Genomic DNA, 20,443 nt, shown 5'->3' on the forward strand with positions numbered 1-20,443 from the left:
TACCTTCAACAATTTTTCCCCTAGTGGTCCTAACTATTGCAACTAGATTCCACATTTAATCCTTATGCTTGCATAGTGGTAAAACACTTAGTGATTTTTTTAGGAAAAATAAATGAATATAAAGCGGGAATCGTTGTGCAAAGAAAAAACCAATATAATAACAGGACAGCAAGATAGGCAATTGTCTTAAGCGCATCTGTGCCCATAAAAAATATGTTTACAAACACAAAGAAAAGGAGAGAGGAAGCCCCAAATAAATGTATAAAGGCTCAGGCCTGGGCTTCGTTATGATCTGGGACATCTGGAGCGTTTTCATCTTGTTGATCCCTAGTAAGGAGCTCTACCTTCTCTTTTTCTTAGCCTAAAACTCGGCCCTCTTTTCAGGCGGTTCCAGATAGAGGAGGAGATTCATATTCTTGTCTTGGAGCTAGGCCATGTAAACGGCCTCATCAAAAGTGGCCGCCAACAATTCGTTAGCCTGCTCATTTTCCTTGCGAGCCTCCTCGCTCCGCTTTATCTCCAGCTAGACTATGGCCTCCAAAGCTTGGACTTGTGCCCCAAAAGATGCCACCTTTTCCCGCTCTTGGTGAAGTTGGACCTCAACCGCCTCCAATATTGCCTTGGTCGAAGCCTCCAAATTGCGAGCACATGATAGCTTCACCTCCAAGTTATCCACAAACTTCTTATGCTCGGCATCTATCCTGGACAGAGCTTTCTCATGCTGAGCCTGAACCCGAAAAGCCTCCTTGGCGAGAGCCTTCTTGGTAGCTTCTCGCTGGTTGATAGCCCCCTCCAGCTCCATCTGGGTCATATCCAGCTTCATTGCCATCTTGCCCACCAGCTCTGTGTTCCTGTGAGCTAGCAAAGCATCCTGGAACAAAGTAGAGTTGGAGAACACAAAAAGACAACGATAATAAATAAATGAGACAGACAAGTGGCTTACCGCAGTGGCTTGATGACGGATGGATTCAGAAACGAAGAGCGCGTATTTTCTAGCTAAGGTGGCATAACGTTTGAGTTGAATGGTATACATGGTAGTCCCCACCTGGGCCAGCAAGTCCACAGCAAGCGGGGTCGTATCCTGCCCCAACTTAGGCCGAAACCCAATCTCGGCTGCCAGCCAGCCAAGGCTTTCACCAGAGGAATGTTCCTCAAACACGGTGATGTCCTTTGTCTTGGATTTCTTGGCCCGCTTCGCGGACTCCGTGACGACAGAGTCCGTCTTCCTTTTGTTCGCCCCACCTCCTTCCGAAGGCTCCTGCTCCAAGTTAATAATTTGGAGAGAAGTAGAGTGGGACAAATGCTACTCAACAAGCGTGACCGAGACCGAGGTTGTAGTTTGAACTCCCTCGGAAGTCCCCAAGTTTGGCTTTGAGTCCCCGAGTATCATATCAATGATCTTCTTCTTGGTCGAGCCCTTGGCTGCAACAGCCCTGGCCTCAATCATTTCCTTCATCTTGGCCATGGGATTAGACATGTCCGGTTCCCCTGAGATAGGAATAAAAAATAGATTAGTAACGTAGCAAAATGGGAATGACAGACAAATACAAAGGAAACATGCAATTCTAAGTCCTCTAGGACAGACCCTTATATACAGAATGGGCCTGACTTAACTCTCCTAGTGTAAAAGCACGAATTTGATCCACCATGTCATCCGAGTCCAAAAAGCTAGCATACTAAAGGAACCAGGATGAATGCATGAGGGTCAGTGTGTCCACGACAATGGGGCAAGGAAGCCCCGCATTGCTAACAGTCCCAGTAAAATAATCTTGGTACTGTTTCCTATTGCTAACAAAGCCCTCAATATGAAGGGCGTAATTTAAAATCGGAGGCGTTTTACCTTGCCCAGAGATGTTGGCCCTAGGAGCTCCAGTGTTGGGCTGCCTCCCTCAAGAAGGGCATCCGGCTCTTCAGATTCGGCCTATTCCACACGGCGCCCCTGCTTCATTTTCAATTTCTCTGCATCTGCCTTGACCGCGGCCTCCACCGCCTCGATATGAATGAGGGCCAACTCTTCTCTCAGTACATGGTCCCTCTCACATTTCAGTCCTCGGAGGCTAGGGGCGTCTATCGATTGATGGCCGGCAATCAGCCTGACCAATCAAAGGTTCTCTGTAGTCACGAACCCCCCCACGTCCAGCTCCTCGGCACTGAGGGTGGTATAAAACTTTTTACGATCCAGGATTGGCTTAGTGAGAAAAGTTTGAGGGTATGGACCTGTTCACAGGAACGTGAGTATCCAATAAAGAAAACAAAGGACAAGACAAAGGGTGAAGAAGGATAACTTACCCACACACTGTAAGTCCAGCACTAGAGTGGGATTCTTCTCTACAAGGAACCCATATGTCATGAACCAGTAGTGTCTGAATCCGAGGGATGTTTCCAGGAGTTGTATGGAGGCAGATTAATGCCACAATTTTTTAACCGATAAAATCCATCTCGCGTCTTGTCTTTGGAGTTCAGCTGCAGTTCCAACCAATAATAGTATAACACCTCTGCGGGGGTGGGTATCACGATCTCTTGCGAGGCACAAAATATATGCCATCCCGCAAGCAACTTGTACGCCTGGGGAAGAAGCTGGAAAGGCGCGATCCCCACAAACTTGAGGAACCACGCGAAGTAGTCGAGGAGCGGGAGAATGGCTCCCGCACTGATATGACCCGTATTCCAAGCCCTGAATGTGCCCACTCCAGTGTGAGCCTTCTCTTCTTTCCGGGCCAGCCTGTTTTAGAAGAGCCCTGGAGTTGCCTTTATTCCAAAGGCTTTTTCCAGCGCGTTCAACACCCGGTAGTTCTGGAACTTATTCGCTTCCACGTCCATTTCCCATGTGTTGCTTGTGGGAAGCTTATGCCCCTCTAGGACGATGGGGCCCACATTCACTACATCTTTCGCATAGAAGGTGACGCCATGACCCATGATCGAAGACCTAGAGACGACAAGAAAAGCAAGAACCAAGCAGTTAGCTCCAAAACCGAAGAAAACTGGTTAAGGTACGGGGATTCTCCTAAAAGTGCTTGGAGAGGTCCCCTCTGGACCCAGATCCGGGAACAATTAAGGTCCCAGGAACATAAGTCAGGAACTAAGGGCCAAGGGTATTTGAAAATAGACTAATTCACCCGAACGGTTTTTAGACGTCCAGGTTCAATGATTCAGAGCAATCCATCCTGCTCCATAAATCAATTTATCTATGGTATGGAGTGTCACCTAGAAAGTTCCCTACTGGTCATCTCTACCACTAACACTATGTAGAACCACCCTACATGGTGGTCACGGCCCTAACGACTACATGGCCACAGAAACAATGTGGTAACAAAAATGACGAAAAGAAAGAAAGAAATGACTAGAAAACTTACTGAGTAAACATAGATCTGGAATTTGTTGAGGTACAGGCTACAACACTGGCATAAAGTCAGCCTTGAACTTGAGGAGGCGATACAGTAGTTCGTCTACACTTTCAGATGGATCGGCCGGGACAAAGTTGTCTTCTTGATAAATGAAAGAGGGCTTCGTCAGAAATAGATGAGCACGAAAATGCACTAACAGTCGGAAAAGTTCTTCAGCAACTTCGAACATTCAGGGTTTTAGCTCTTTGCTCTTTTGTTTGAAAATTTAGGATTAGTCAAATGTGGAAGGGAGCCTACTGAGGTATTTATTGGAAGAAAAGCTTCTATTCAATCCAACGGTCCACAATGAGAGTCCAAAGCATTCCTCGTCCGACTGTCCCAGATGGCGTAGTGGCATTAACTAGCCCAATCAAGTGCTAAATCATGGATTCGTCAATCCACGATCCACACCTCCCTCATCTAACGATCCACATCAAAAATCCCAAGACAATCCCCATCCGACGGCTTCAGATAACGCAGAAGCATTAAACAACCTACTCGAGTGCTCGAAGCACCTTTTCGTATAGATGGGACGCTTCGGGAAATGCGCTGACACCTATCAGTCACCTAGGACATCAAAGGTTTTTCCCAGATTAGTTGGGCGCAAGTGGCATAGACGTCCCATTTACCAGGAGAGGCGTGTCTAGGACAATGGGAATTTGAAGGGACAAGGATTAGCCAGTTGGCCCCCAAGTAAATGAACCTGGACTTAGGTTAATGAACTTGGGTCTTGGTAAATGAACTGGGATACAGGTGTTTGGTCTAGGATGAAGAAGGCAAGTCTACACCGCACGAACACGGATAAAGACTTGGGGGTAAATGTTATCCATATTTTCCACCTTAGACACGTGGCATGGCCAGATGGGTTACATGGGCTCTCGGGAGAGGCCCAGACCCAAACAGGGCCCAGCAAACAATGAGCAACCGAACCTTATCAGCCTAGACCATGCCGAGCACAATAACTAGTGAGTAGCACGAGCATAGTAAGGGGATGAAATTGAGATGCAAGCTCGAACCGCCTTCTCGGGCACACTCAATCCCTATCCTCTGGTATCTAGATTAGGATGGTGGACAGTCCATTCCAGGAGACAGATCCCATCGAGTGGGATCCAGGCGAATTCTCCAGGTCCATCGCAAATGCTCTGGCCCACCATCAGGATGTCCGATCAATTATCGTATTGTGATGTCCGCCCTGGTAAATGAACCTGGGTCTTGGTAAATGAACCTGGGTCCTGGTAAATGAACCCGGATTAGGTATCCGGATAGAACAAACCTAGTCCTTCCTACAACTAACGTGTCCCCGAGAAATCCGGCAACTGGTCTCCCTAACTAACCTACAGAATGGAGTACGCACAGAATGTACAATGTTCCTAGGAAACGGTATTGCCGCTATTCTAACAGATCATGTCCCCAGGATCCCCCTGGTCACCCACATGAATCAGTCTGTACCATCGTACAAAGGGCAGCTGTAAGACTCTACTACCCTTAAGTCGGCCCAATGGGCATAGATTAACAACTTATAAGCATGTTACACCCTTGTATTATGGCTTTGTTACACCCTTGTATTATGGATTTGTTAGCGAGCACTTACAATTATATCCTTATTGGGCTTGGATTAGTTCGGCCCAAGTCACATGACTGCCTATAAATAGGGTCATTCGTGCATTGTAGCGAGGATCCCTAATTTTCTCTTGTATGCATAAACGCTGCTCAACTTGCAGAAAAACCTCCATTGTTAAACTCTCTAAAGCCTAATACTAGTGTCTCATGGACTAAGGCTCATTAACGCCCCAGCCACATAAAAACTTTGATCTTGTTCATTTCTTAGCCTTTCTTTCTAGCTCTTATTTCTCAATATATTTATGGTTTCCGAAACACTCGGAAAACATGTTGCTTTACAGTTATACAAGCCGAATGCATGGCCTTAATAGTAGCACTGGATTAGAGTTTTTCTCTTAGTCTTTCTTTGTACGTGTCGAGGCAGATTGCTTGACAACAGTGACTGCTTTCTCTAAGAGATCATCATTTTTTAATGACTTAGAGTCTTTGTTAGAGGATGTAGCAAGTTTGTTATCTAATGTTCAAAGAGTATTCTTGATTCATGGTCGTCGTACAACTAATAAAGTTGTTCATGTAATTGGTAGTTCTTAAGGTGGATGGTGAACTTGTTTAGCTAGAAGATTTCCCTATTTTTTTTAGCGCTTTAGATTTCTAGGTTGTATGACATTATGATATTTTTCCCAATGAAATTTCTAAAAGAAAAAAAACTACAAGTACTTTAATTTTTATGGAAAATTTAAAACATTTTTTTATGATAAGGTTTACGGATAAAAAAAATGGGAAGAACATGCCTTATCTTAACAAATATAATTTATAGTAATAGTACTATATATTTATTTATTTATTGATTAATTATACCAATTTTATTTTAAATAATATTTATATGACGATGAATTTATTTATATATATTTATATTAACAAACGAAATAAAAATTTAAAGGAATTGATAAAAATAAAGTTTCTTTCTCTCTATTTTATTTATTTTCCAAAAATTAAAGGAAGTTTTCTTTAATATTATTTTATTTTAATTTTAAACAAGCAAAATACTGAAAAATAAGAAAAAAAATATACATATTTAATTGCTAAAAAAATATACATACTTAAGAGAGAAAATAAATGAATAATTAATAATATAAAAATAATTATTATAATAGAATTTTTTTATTTCAAACTATATACAAATATGCAAACTAATCATTGGATCACAATTTTAAAAAATAATGTGATTTTTTTCAATCAGTAACGTAGTACTCATATATTTCCTATATATATATATATATCCTGTATAAAATGTATCTTGATAAATTTTTGGTTTTAATGATTTTTTTTTGTTAAATTGAACAGAATATTCTAAATATTTAACAGAATATACTTTTAAAACTAATTAAAAATAACTATTTATTAATTATATTAATATAAATTTAAATATTATAAAATACTATTAAATATTTATTAATTATATTAATATAAATTAATATATTATAAAATATGATTATTAAATTAAAATATTATTAAAATAATATTTAATACAAAACTAGATATTTAATAATTATATTATTATAAATTCACATATTATAAAATATTATTATTACAATAATATATATTAAGAATTTTTTCATTTATACGGTAATTTAAAATTTGTTTCATTAATATATATGTACTAAAATTTATATTTCAAAATTACGGTTTACATAGAAGTCATTATGCATTTATGTTTTTTTGCATGGCTTTGCTTTATTGTTCTTTGTGATCATTCATAGGTGTAACTTGTTATTTTATTTTTGATAAATTTTGAAGAAAAGCTTGATAATTGGGAGTTGGTATAAAAACACATAAACTTTCCATTTAACAAGAAGAGAAGGGTGTACATTTATCAATATATTGCTAGAAATAAACTTCTATCTATCCTTGTACAAATAAAAATTCAGTAGGATATTTTTCAGTCTCGAATATAAATAAAGTGTAACAAAACATAAAATGAAGGATAAAATACGTCGACTATTAAGCATACCCATACCATCAATTTACACGAGATAAATACTTATCAATGCTCTCATAAACAATAATTGCAAGTTATCATAAAAATGAACAATCTTTTAGGGACAGGGGAGTTTCTTTCTCTTTCTCTCCGAACACAATTTTATAGTTTATAGTTTATAGTTTAACATTTTAAGATCATGCAATCCAATGCAACCATAATATAATCTAATGCAACCCAATGCAACCTATGACAACTTAAAAATTCATATTTTAATTTCATCATTTTGCAACCTACTCTAATCTCAAATGCAAGCTCATGCAACCCAATGCAACTCATTCGGCCTAAAATGCAAGCCTATGCAACCCATGAAAACTTAAAAACTCATATGCTAATGTCATTCTTATACAACTCATGCTACCCACTGCAACCTCAAACACAAGCTCATGCAACCCATGATAACTTAGAAATTCATATGCTAATTTTATCCTTATGTAGCTCACTGCAACCTTATACAACCCATGACAACTTAAAAACTCATATGCTAACTTCATCTTTATGCAACTAATGCTACTCACTACAACCTCAAATGCAAGATCATCCAACCCACTACAACCCAATGCATCCCTATACAACCTATGACAACTTAAAAATTCATATGCTGATTTCATCCTATTGTCTTCCTAAGATAAGTACATTCTTTAAGTCTCTTTAAAACTGGTCAAATAATTTATTAGCAAATTAAAGATAATCAAGTATTAATGTCAACAAGTATGGAAGGGGGTTTCAATGTTAAGTACATTTTTTAAGTAGTCATGGTTGCATATGGTGGCATTTAGTTGTAAATCATATTTCAGATTGCTAATTTTGATTTAAGAGTATCATAAATGCAACATAATTTACCAAACTGAACTTCATGTTGTAGAGACGAAGCTTAATGACCCCAGCTTTAAGCTTATACACGTCATGGATGATGGACAAGGAAATGGGAAAGGAGAGTGTATGGGACAGAGGAAATGAGAAGAGAATAAAGAGTGTGATAAAGAAAATAGGAAGAGAAGAGGGTTTGTGAGTGTGAATGCCAAAAATCAACCAAGGAAACAATCTCCGCTCACTGGTTGAAATACATGGCTAGGGGTCACTTAGTCATGCTATCGGGCTCAGGCCTAAAGGTCTCACGAGACCACGTTCTAGCCAACACTCCCAAGTGCCCCACAGGTCTCTGCCTTGCTGAAGATTCAAAGGCTCATGACACCTTTGTGTGTCTCGCGCCACTAGGCCTTGCGAGGCCCCCGCCTCATGCCCATGTGTCGGGCGTCCATGTGCCTCGCCAGACCCTTGCCTAGTTGGAGACCCGAGTGCCAAGCTCATAGGAGTAATGCTCCCATTCAGCTCACGATGTCTCCACCTCACTGAAGACCAAATCACCTTGTGCCTCGCGAAGCTACCGCCTCGCTGAACACCAGATCGTCTTGCGCCAAGGGCCTTGCACCACAACCTCGCAAGCAGAGCTTCGCCTCATGCTGAGTGTCTCACTAATGGCCTCACACCATGGTCTCGCACAAAGGGCATTGCACCAATGGCCTCGCACGAATGGCCTCGCGCGTGTGCCAGGATACACCTCGCGCACGGAGCCTCACCTCGCGTCGAGCATCTCGCGAGGACACCCCGTTTGCCCCGTCTCATACCTGGAGGTCTTGCGAGGCACATGCCTCGCTTGCGGAGCATCGCGTCTCATGCCAAGGGTGTCGCGAGGTCAGCACCCGCATGTGGCACCACATCTCGCACCGAAGGACTTACGAGGTGCATGTCTCGCCTACCATGTTGTACCTAGCGCCAAGGATATCGCACCTAAAGCATGAAAGGTCCCTTATGTATCCTTTTCACAGGGACATCACGCGAGGTCCTTGCCTCCCAGGCATATTGGGACCGTGTCATCCATGACAACGTATAGGGATTTCAATACTTGAAGAATAAGGTACCTTGTGTGGGTAAAAGCCTATGTATGACTCGAGGAGCTCGTACAGGTACGAAATGCACCTACAAACCAAGAGGAGTTGGAGTACGGACACGATGTATAGGCCAGACAAGTAGTGGTCGTATGAGTAAGGTATCTGATGTGGTCCTCATCAGCCAATCTCTGACACTTGTACTAAACAAGTGGGGGAGGTACATCCATGTACTGAAGTGGAGGTGCTCCAACAACTCTCGGCATGTACTAGAGCCGACCACCACACTCTTGGCACCACTACCACCTGTAAACTGCATATGTAGAGTCGTGACCCCAAGGACCACAATGTACTAAGAGTCATTAGAGCTCTACTATAATTATGACCTCCCTTCATCTGAGAAAGAGAGATTTTTGGAAGTATTTTGTAACCAGTTATTACTAGTGAAAGGTGGCATTCAACATTCTCTCCATTCTTCATTTTAGAATTCTAGCATTTACATTTGATGTTCTTGAAATCATAAGAAAGTTCACTTCTTTTACAACTCCAAAAGTTCTTGATCTAACTTAGTTGACGAGTTCTTACCATCAACAGTGAAAAAGAGAAAACAAGAGAGAGAAGTGAGAACGTGATAGATAAAACCAGAAGAAAAAGAGAAATAATGGACTGGATTGAAGATAGAAGAGAGAAACATGGACAAGATTGAAGAGAGAAGAGAGAAAGAGAGAAAAGAAAGAGAGAAAAGAAAGAGAGACGTAAAATTGAAATGTGAAAATATATTTTAACGTAAAAGTAAAAAAAAAGAAAAATATAAAAATGAGAGAAAAAGTATAAAGTTGTAAAACTGGAAAAAAAAAAGCATAAATTACCGTATATACAATAATTTCCCTATATATTATATAATAAATATATTATATATACGTGTTATGTGTACAAATAATATAATTATGTAACTAAATAAGATATTAGAATAATATTTATCTTCTATCAAGAATAAATAAGTTTATTATCTAATTATTGAGATGTGATTTGAATAATATCATAAATATTTTGTATCTTAAATAAAGTAGTTTGTGATCTAAACGATTATCGTATTATGTTTTTTTTTTAAAAACATAAACAATGTTTTAGTTTAATTTTTTTAATATGTTTGTGTTATTTTAAAAAAATATAATATATTTTTATTTATTTAAAATTTATATAATAATAGTAAAAACTTAATAAAAATAATTAATAAATTTTTTTAAATAAAATTAAGCAAAATGACACTTGCAGCTTGCATCTATTATATATATATATATAAGTTTTAAAAGTGAAAATTATTGATCAGTAGATCAGTAGATACATTAAATCTAAAACGAAAAGGTCCATATTAGTAATCAAAATCAGAATAAATAATAATAATAATAATAATAATAATAATAATAATAATAATAAGGAAAAAGGCTGAGAAATAGATGTGAAATGAATTAAATGAACTGTCAAACCAAACCAACCTGTCAATTATAATCAGGTTGATGATAAAGGCAAGCACGACTGTCATATGAGGCCTCTACTTTCCTCGGTTCTTTTTCTTTAATCAAATCCATGAATGAAGAAAAAAGATTTATTGCCACATTTTTAAAATAAGCTGGCGGGTAAAGTTGGTTCTGGTTGGCAGATATATTCACATGATTCCTCACTTCCATCATTTAATCAACCAAATATATACAAATATTATTTATAAGTAAACAAAACAATAAAGTTGAAAGAAGAAGAAGAAGAAGAATAGGGAACCAAATTGAAAATGGCCTACCCTTTATGCCTTTATCATTAATTATGATCTTACATGTTCTTTAAAAACTTTCCCAATATTTCTAAACTATATAATAAAAAGAAAGAAACAAGCTTTCAAATGGTATCTGGAGTTTAGAAGTGAAGAATCTATTCTCCTTTTCTCTTTCTTTGTTTATTGTTTCACTTCTCTCTCTCTCTGTTTTTTTCAATGGACATTTCTAGGAAAAGGAGGAGTCTGCTTAAGGTCATCGTCCTTGGAGATAGTGGGTAAGTCTTATTTTCCTTTCCTTCTTTGTCTCTTTCTCTTATGCTTTTGTCCTCCTTATAACGACTGTTTCTTTCTATACTCTTATGTGGTTTAAAATTTCCTTTACACTTGTATATGATTCTTTCTTCTTGTTTTGTACATGTTCTGAACATTGTTTTGTTTTGTGTATGTGATTTTCAGGGTGGGAAAAACCTCTCTGATGAATCAGTATCTTTTACATAGTTATAATAATAACAAAGAAAATTATTTTTTAAGAGTTGTGAAGTTTCTCCTGGTTGGATTACTTAATTATTTATTGTCTTTTTTTAAGCTATTATTTCGTCTTCTGTAGTTAATAAACTTTATTAAAATGTCAATCGAAGCATTTGTAGAATAAATGGAGTTGTTATGTGTACAAGCATTTGTAGAATGATGATGTTGGTCAGAGTAATACCCAGAAAGATATGTAGAGTACTTTTTTGGAATTGAGGTAGGAGACAAGACTTTTCTGGTATAGAAAGTGACAAAGGAATGAGATTTGGTGATTTTGATGGCTATTGTTTAATAATTGAAGGCTATGATTGTAAAAAGTGTATATCCACTTGATGCCTATATTAGTTGTTTATGATAAAAAAAATATTTTCTCCAATTTGATGAACTTTTAGTCCATAAAATAAAAGTCCTCTGAAGTTCTTTTAGATCCAAATTCACTTCTAGTCTTGTTGTGTCAAAATAAAACTTAAAGGGCCATCTGAATTGGTTTCCCTTCAGAAAACATATCTGTGCCAAGTGGTCTTAACTGCTTAATTAGATATGTATATAAGAAATTCAGTCAACAATACAAACCTACAATTGGTGCTGATTTCATGACGAAGGAACTACATCTTGATGACAAGTTGGTGACTTTGCAAGTGAGTGAATACTACTTCAGCAGACCTCTATAATGTACAAAAAACAATGCAAGTTGTTTGCTTAGTTCACTTCATTTGTGTTTTCTCTTATAACTGACAGATTTGGGACACAGCAGGGCAGGAAAGGTTTCAAAGCCTTGGGTCTGCGTTTTATCGAGGAGCAGATTGTTGTGTTCTTGTATTTGATATAAATGTTCTTCGGACATTTGAGACACTGCACAACTGGCATGACGAATTTATTAAACAGGTCTGTCAAAGTCTTTCCTTTTTTTTCTTCTTTCCAATCTTTGATATTGTCTGTTCATGGTGGTTCATAATTGAAATTGATGGTCATATGCAAGCATATAGTTTTTTTCTCTATTCAGTTCTCAGCAAGCGTAGAGCTTTTAAATGGCTGTGAACAGCATTAGTCTCATAACCAGTTGATCTTGTGACATGTACTTATTTTGAAAATTGATAATAATTGGGGTATCAGTGGCTGTTATTTCATGTAATGGCCTCCTTGAAGGGGAAATTTAGTTTTTTCTCTTCTATTTTCATTAACTAAGATGGCGTAAGGTGATAGACCAACATTCTTTGATGTATAGTGCTAGGCTGCTAGTCTTTGTACCCCATTTCAGATATAAGAGTTGTAATCCTATTAAAACTACTAGGAGTGTAAAACTGGTATTAAGAAGAGTGAAGTAATATCATAGGATTTAAATAGTCTTGAGGCTAAAAATTGAGAGATTCTAAGGAGAGAATTTCTTGAACAACAGATAAAGTGTTCAGATCTGTGAGATTGTATTTGCTATATAAAAGAAATTTCTATGCTAGTTTGGTTCATGAATGTAAGCATTTATCATCTTAACTAAATTAAATCTTTTTTTTTTCTTTCATGTTTTTTCACCAGTATTTCTAGTGTGTTCATTGATCAAATTTGTTACAAGAGTTGTTCATTTGTTATCAAAGTCTTGAGAGTAATTTATTATAACATGCTTTAATACAATGAAAAAAATAACCTGATCTCTCAATTATAGGATGTTCTTGCCACATGGTGTTTATTTAATGGAGATGAGAGTTCTAATGAAATTAAAACTGGTCTTGTTTCTACCAAGTCATATCCATCCCTGAATTTTTTGTCTTGACCATCCCTATTGACACTTAATGACTGATTTTCAGGCCGATCCAACACGCCCTGAGATCTTTCCTTTTGTGTTATTGGGAAACAAGGTGGACTTAGATGGTGGACATAGCCGAATGGTACAGATAATTCACTTAACAACACCTAAGATTTTTCTAGTCGTTTCTGAAATCTAAATTCGCCCTGATATGGGCAGGTCTCTGAGAAGAAAGCTAGGGAATGGTGTGCTTCAAAGGGAAACATACCTTACTATGAGACGTCGGCCAAGGAGGATTACAATCTCGATGAAGCGTTTCTATGCGCTGCAAAAATTTCTCTAGACAATGAACACGAACAAGACATGTAAGCGTTATCTTTCAGGATGTATTTTTCGATTTCTTTGCCAGATGTCACCTGAGCTATGCCTTTTTTACAAACAAGTACTAATTTGCTTCATGTACACATCAGTTCTACTTTCATGCACCTTAATGAGTGGAGTGGGATCATATTTATTTTTATGCCTCAAAAACTTGGGAAATGAGAATGAGATTTATTGTTTATACACGTAAATCAGTACTTTTTTTTATTCTTTACTACCTTATATCTTCCTTAACTGAATTTTTATAGTTCAGCTTGGTGTTTCTTTCTAACTAGCTTTTGTACCTCTGTCGAATGTTGCAGTTACTTCCAAGGTATGTCAGAAACCATCTCAGAAGTAGAACAAAGAGGAGGTTGTGCCTGCTAAATAAGCTGACTAAAAAGTAATAACAGGATCTATCTAATTTGGACTATTTCTTTTCTTTTGTAAATTTGTTGTGATTTATTCATTCTTTCCTGGATGGGACAAAGTTCTTGTAACTAGGATCCGTCGAATAGACGGTAAGTTTGATTTTCGTTACATGGAAAACAAGGTGACACCAACCATGTTCTAACACTTAATAAGCCATAAAAATGCATTTGCTTGCTTGACTTGTTATGATAATGTTACGCAGATTTGGATTTGTGTTTTTAAATTTTCTTCTCTACTTATTATATTATGATTTAATTTTATGAAATGCTTTCAATATTTTCGTACAAAAAATATGAAAATAAATGAATAAGAGTTATTAATACAATAATTTTAATAAAAAGACTTATATATTTGGATTCACACTTTAATTTTATGCATGCGTTTTCTCTAGAGATCGTGGTGTAGAGGTGACAGTGATTGGCGATCTTTGTTTTATTATCCAAAACAAGATCTCCAAAATGAATAATGATGATCTAGTAGTGATTCGTGGTATTGGAAGATGAGGAAGAGATGAGTTTTGTGATGTGGAGGACCAATCTCTTTTAGAGAAGGGGACAGAAACTGTTGCCAAGTCTCTAGTGGGGAAGGTGATCACAACAAGACTTGTCAACGTTGATAATTTTAACTACAATATATGAATGTTTTGGAAGATCCAAGGATCTTTCGAGGTGGAACCGTTGGGAAGAAACATATTCCTCTTTTGGTTCTCATTGATTGCAGATCAGAACAGGGTCTTTGAAGGTGGGCCTTGGGTCTTTGATAATAGTTTGTTGGTTCTTAAGGAATCAGATGAGATGTGCCTTCCGATTGATATGGAATTTGACGGAGCTCCTTTTTGGATCCAAATCTTGAAAGTACCGGTTTTTTGTATGTCTAAGAGTTGGGGATATGAGTTGGGCAAATTTGTTGGCATCGTTTCAGAGGTGATATGCAACGTCACCAAGGATTCGTTGGGGAAGTACTTGAGAGTTGGAGTTATGGTGGATGTATCAAAGCTCCTTACAAGAGTGATTAAGAAACGTTTGAAGGCTGGCCAAGATCTGATTATAATGTCGATATGGTACGAAAGACTTTCCAAATCTCATTCCATCGTTGTAGTTTCAAACATTTCCATAGAGAAGGCTATGAATAGAGATTTTTGGACAACAAATATTCATTTGTGTCAAGCTTTGCAACTTTTGTGTTTAACATAACATCATAGCTTGTGATTTTATGGTCATAGGGTTTGTTCTTCAAGGAAGATCCACTCTAAACTCTTACCTTATTGTGTTTAACTATTCTCAAAGATTGATTTACTTGTATCTTTTTCTTGAGTTTTATCACAAACCAAAGGTTATCTATAGCCTAATCCCCAACAATAAAGAATCTCTATATCTAAACCCTTGTTTTGTATCGAAGTTTGTGTATTTATAAAAGTTTTTGTGCTAGTTAAAGTCATGAAAGAAAGCTCATCAATCTTAGCCCTCAAGTTCATGTCTCAAGATCTAGTTATACTAGATAGGTTTGATGGCTCAAACTTTGTAAGATGGAAACAAGATCATGTTTCTCCTCGCAACATTGAAAGTTCACTACATTATTGACAAAGACTTGAAGACTTTGGAGCCTCCAAAGGATAGTGATTCTCAAGAAGTAATCAAAGAAAGGAAGAAAATGGAAGAAGATGAACTCATTTGTAGAGTCCACATACTCAATGCTTTGTCGAATTGCCTCTATGATCTCTAGACAAATATTACATCGACAAAAGTGATATGAGAAGTTCTTGAGAAGAAATACAAAACCGAAGAAGAAGGTACCAAGCAATTCTTTATCACTCAATACATGGAATTTAAATTCTTTGTTGCTAAACCCTTACTTCCCCAAGTACATGAGCTTCAAGTTATTGTGAATAAGTTGTCCACTCTTAAGATAACATTGCCGAAACCCTTCATTGCGGGAGGGATTATAACCAAACTATCTCCATCTTGGAGAGGCTATAGGAAGAAGATTCCCCATAAGAATAAAGAGATATCTTTGGAAGAAATCTTAAAACACCTAAGGATTGAAGATGAGTCTCGATTTAGAGACAAGAGTATGGAAGAGTCCAATGTTGGGACATCCAAGGCTACTGACATAGAGAAACCCTCTCAATCCAAAGGGAAGACTCACAAGAAACCCCAATCAAAGAAAGATACTCATCTAGCTCCAAGGAAGAATGAACGACAATTCAAGGGTGTGAGAGACCCTTGTTTTGTTTGTGGCAAGAATGGTCACATGACTAGAGAATGCAAGTATCGAAAGCTCCATAACCATGGATATAAAGTCAACACAACTGAAGAGGAGTTGGTTGCAACTTTGAGTGAGGTGAATGTCATCCAAGGAAAAGTGCAAGGGTGGTGGTATGACATTTGTGCCACCATTCATTCAACCTATGATAGAGAGGTCTTCAAGACCTTTGAGAAATCAAAAGATGGGCATGAGATCTAAATGGGGAATGAGCAAAGTTCCAAGGTGTTGGGCAAGGGGAATGTTGATCTTTACTTCACATCCGGAAAGAAGGTACTCTTGACCAATGTGTTTTATGTTCCGGATAAGAGTATAAACCCTGTGAGTGGGCATTTGTTAAGAAAATTGGGCATCAAAGCGATTGTTTGAGGCCGACAAGCTAATTCTATCCCAAGGAAATTAATTTGCGGGAAAAGGGTATGTGTGTGACAGGATGATAAAATTGTGTACCAAGGACAATGGTTTTGATAAAAATGTCGACTCATCTTCCTTTTATGTCCTTTGTTTTGATTCTATTACTTTGTGGCATAATAGACTTGCTCATATAGGATTTAGTACAATTAAAAGAGTTATCAAATGTGGTTTAATTGTATGCAATGATTTTGAGCATGATAAATGTGAATTATGTGTTAAATCCAAGATGGTAAAGAGACATTTTCGTAGTGTTGAAAGGAAAACTAACTTGTTAGATTTTATACATAGTGATTTGTGTGAATTGAATTGAATAATTACTAGAGGAGGACATGTTAAATCCAAGATGGTAAAGAGACATTTTCCTAGTGTTGAAAGGAAAACTAACTTGTTAGATTTTATACATAGTGATTTGTGTGAATTGAATTGAATAATTACTAGAGGAGGACATATGTATTTTATTACCTTTATTTTATGATTGTTCTAGATTCACATATATATACTTGCTTAAGAATAAGGATGAGACCTTTAGCATGTTTAAAACATATAAAGTTGAAGTTGAAAATCAATTGGAAAAGAAAATAAAAATGATAGGGGCATTGAATAATTTTCCAATGAGTTTAGTGTGTTTTGTGAAATGCATGGTATGATACATGGCTGGTCCCAGGAAGCGTGCGATTGAGGACAAAGAACGCTAGAAATACTCATGTTGGTTTGTAGGGTCATTCGTCATTCCAGGAAGTAGTCATAGTGACGTGGGGCATTACAGAAGCTCTTCAACTCATGGCTGGTTCGACTATCCCTTTCCCTTACCTAAACTACATAGCACCCATGAGCCAAGGCTCATCTAGAAAACTTAAATCAACAGGCACAAATAAGCAACAATATATAAACAGTAAACTTAGATCAATAAATTCAATCAACAATATGATATAAGCAATAAGCTTAAAAATAATATTCAGCTCAATCAAACGCATAATCTAATTTCATAAACCAATACAATTAGTTAAGTGCAAACAACACTTCTGTTTATTGTATAATGTTCAAGCCCGATGCCTTTAGGCCGAGTCCTTTGGTCTTATAGCCGACCCCGGCACGCTTAAGCCGGGATGCGTTTCGCATGCTTGTTATCGGCCCCCGGCGCCCTTAGGCCGACCTTTAGAATAGATATAATCACAAATATACATTGCACAACAAGCAATCAGAGGCAGCATATACAAGCACGCCTATCAAGATATTCTCAGATACAGTTATAATCACAATCATAGCATATTCGTTAAAAGGGGTTCGAGCCCCAATCACAACCCGGATGCAGTTTTCTTACCTCAAGTCTCAAGCAGCTGGCGTATGGCAGTCCCGAGCACGATCCTTATCCCTGAGCCCTAGTGGTATAACCTAGTGACAACGTAATAACGAACAACTATCAAAACCTAAATCAATTAGAAGCTTCGAAATAATATACTAGCCTTCGGGACCTCGAATTCCACTAAATCGGGTAGTAGAATCCTTCCCGAGCCTTTAGGTTTGAGTTCCCGAGCTTAAAACCCTCCTCTGGCTATTTTCTTTAATTTGAGTCGTGGCCTAACCCCCTAGGGCCACGGTGCGCTACAATTTAGAGAGCATAAGGCTCTCTCTTGGGGAACACGAGCTGCGGTGCGCCCCAACCTGTGCTGCGGTGCCTCGGTGGTTTCAGAGAACTGCCAAGCCTTTCCATGCACATGGGCCACGACTCCTGAAGAACAGGGCCACAGGTAAAGCTCCAAAACCCATAATTCTAAAATCGAGTCTAGAATCCACAATAACACAACATAGATAGCATAATTATCCCAGGAACTAATTCATATCCTCACCAAAACTCAAATTCAAAACTAAAGTTCAAACAAGTCTTACCTCCACTGAGATTCATAATCCCCTAGATGTTTCCTAATGTTAGTCCTTGCCCAGGTCCTCAATTCCCTAGCCATCCTTCTCCAAGAAACTCAAAAAGGCCTAAGTACCTCAAGGGTGAGAGAAAAACAAGATAAAGAGAGAGGGAATGGATGAGAGTGTTTTTGGGTGCTTTCTGATTGTTTCTCAAGTCTTCTAGCCTCAGCCAAGACCCATCCAAAGGCCTGCAAAAGACCATAATGCCCTTAACCCAAATGGTTTCCCTTCAATGCCCTTAAGGGAAAAACGATCATTAGCCATTTTTCCCGCTAATCCTCAAATTGTCTTATAAATTCCCAACCAATCCTGACATACCCAATTAATCACCAAATAACTACCTGTTACCAGATAGATAATGAATGCTCACTATGTTTCCCAAAATATCCCTAGGCTCACCCCGAGCCAGGTATTAACCCCGTTGTGACTTTTCCGCTAATCCGCTCACTAGGATCACCTCATACCCCACTTCTCAAATATATCTCTACAATACTGTGGTTTAACTCATAACACATATATATTACAAATATACCCTCAACAGGTCAAAGATTACGAATATGCCCCAATTTACAAAAACGGGCCCACATGCATATTTAATACACATAAACAGGCACATATATTCATATTACCATAGAAATCATGTATGTCACGTAGTCACACATTTATTCGATTAATTCTGCATATAAATCCAATTATGCCCTCCAGGCACAGTAATCAAGGCACTCAATCTTAATAGCTAATCTGAGATGTTACGACTATCCTCTCCTTATTGAAATTTCGACCTCGAAATTTATTCAAACGTCTCGGGATTCTAATCCAGCAAATCTGACTATAACTTTAAAGTCTAGTCCTTTACCTTGGTATCTCTTAGTAACACCCTCACTAGAGTGACAGTTTTATTCTGTACGACTTTGTCTCATCTATCAAGAATTCAAATGGCTTTTCCTTGCACAATAAATCCCACTAAAATTTCAGGGTCTCTTCACCCAATCAGGGGTAGTACTCAACACCCCTTTCCTTGACCTTGGCACCACTAACACCTTATGAACCTCTACCCATGCTGGGGTAAGGCTAATCTGTAGCCCCTGGCCTAATCCTTATTAGAATCTTACAAGTCTATCAACTTTAGAGTCAAAACTCCTCTTCTTTCCCAAATTGTTGTATCCTTTTTAGTCCACCATACTCGGAGAAGAACAAAGTCTCCAATCCTGGAACTCTACGTTCTCATGTTTAAATTTGCGAACTCTTATGTCCTTTTAGATAAGCATACACTCCTGACCTAATAATCTGTAATAACTTCATTGGTCGTCCGAACCGATTCTGAACCAGGATACTTCCTGTCCCTCACCTTATTTCCCCAGAATAAGAAATTCTTGTTTCCTATCCCAAAATATCTTGTCCAGAATCACCCTAGACATCAAACGATATTCATCACCGTGATAATCCAATTAAGGGACCATCTTTGCCTCAATGTCTCCAAAACTTACTCATTCGAGGTAAAATTCTTAAAGTCTGAGTCATTCCTTCAGATTGTCAGTCTATCTAAAGGTAACCAATAATTCTAAATCCCAATCATATACTCATCACCCTGTATGACCCTTTTCAGAACATGGGAAATAATGGGTCTAAATCTGACACTATCGACTTCAGTGCCCCACGGAGACGTACGGTCTCCATTCGCACATATGCATTTCTATGATAACTCACCCGAATACACCATAGTGTGCTAATCTAATATCTCAAGTCAACACTTCTCGCATCCATTCGTCTCACCTGCAATATGAGGCGATCCACCCTTACAGTCCATAACTATATCCCTCCATGCTAACTCCAAGACACCCTAGAGTCATAATAACCTTTCGGGCTTCTAATTATCATCTCTTACAGTTATCCCTAAAAAATACAAGGATGACGTGGGGAATGAGAATGAGACACGTGACATCACCAATCAGGGAAAAAACAACAAAGTATTGAGAAAAGATCGACGAGCAAAACAAATATGTCCAGGACCTAGGAAAGTTGACCAAGCCTAAACCCCCTAGGGGTGGTCGGCCTAAGCAGGACCAAGGGCCTAGAAGTGGTTGGCCTGAACCCCTACCCTGAGGGTGGTCGGCCCCAGCATGCAAAAGGACCCCTAGGGGTGGTCGGCTT

At 38.1% G+C, this 20,443-nt stretch overlaps 1 protein-coding gene across 1 annotated transcript; it reads left to right on the plus strand.

The window, feature by feature from the left end:
- Positions 1-10,650: 10,650 nt before the first annotated feature.
- LOC133803761 (ras-related protein Rab7-like) lies at positions 10,651-13,882 on the plus strand. Its single transcript, XM_062241873.1, has 7 exons — positions 10,651-10,913; positions 11,095-11,121; positions 11,705-11,804; positions 11,905-12,051; positions 12,966-13,046; positions 13,124-13,269; positions 13,588-13,882. The coding sequence occupies exons 1-7, from the start codon at positions 10,855-10,857 to the stop codon at positions 13,649-13,651; spliced, it is 624 nt and encodes a 207-aa protein (XP_062097857.1). The 5' UTR covers positions 10,651-10,854; the 3' UTR covers positions 13,652-13,882.
- Positions 13,883-20,443: the final 6,561 nt, after the last annotated feature.

The sequence above is a fragment of the Humulus lupulus genome, chromosome 1, assembly GCF_963169125.1.
Source record: "Humulus lupulus chromosome 1, drHumLupu1.1, whole genome shotgun sequence".
Lineage (NCBI taxonomy): Eukaryota > Viridiplantae > Streptophyta > Magnoliopsida > Rosales > Cannabaceae > Humulus > Humulus lupulus.

Coding starts and splice junctions, on each gene's coding strand:
- LOC133803761 (XM_062241873.1), top strand. CDS start 10,855: ATGGACATTTCTAGGAAAAGGAGGAGTCTGCTTAAGGTCATCGTCCTT. Junction 11,122..11,704: donor AAAACCTCTCTGATGAATCA/GTATCTTTTACA, acceptor CTGCTTAATTAG/ATATGTATATAAGAAATTCA. Junction 12,052..12,965: donor ATGACGAATTTATTAAACAG/GTCTGTCAAAGT, acceptor ACTGATTTTCAG/GCCGATCCAACACGCCCTGA.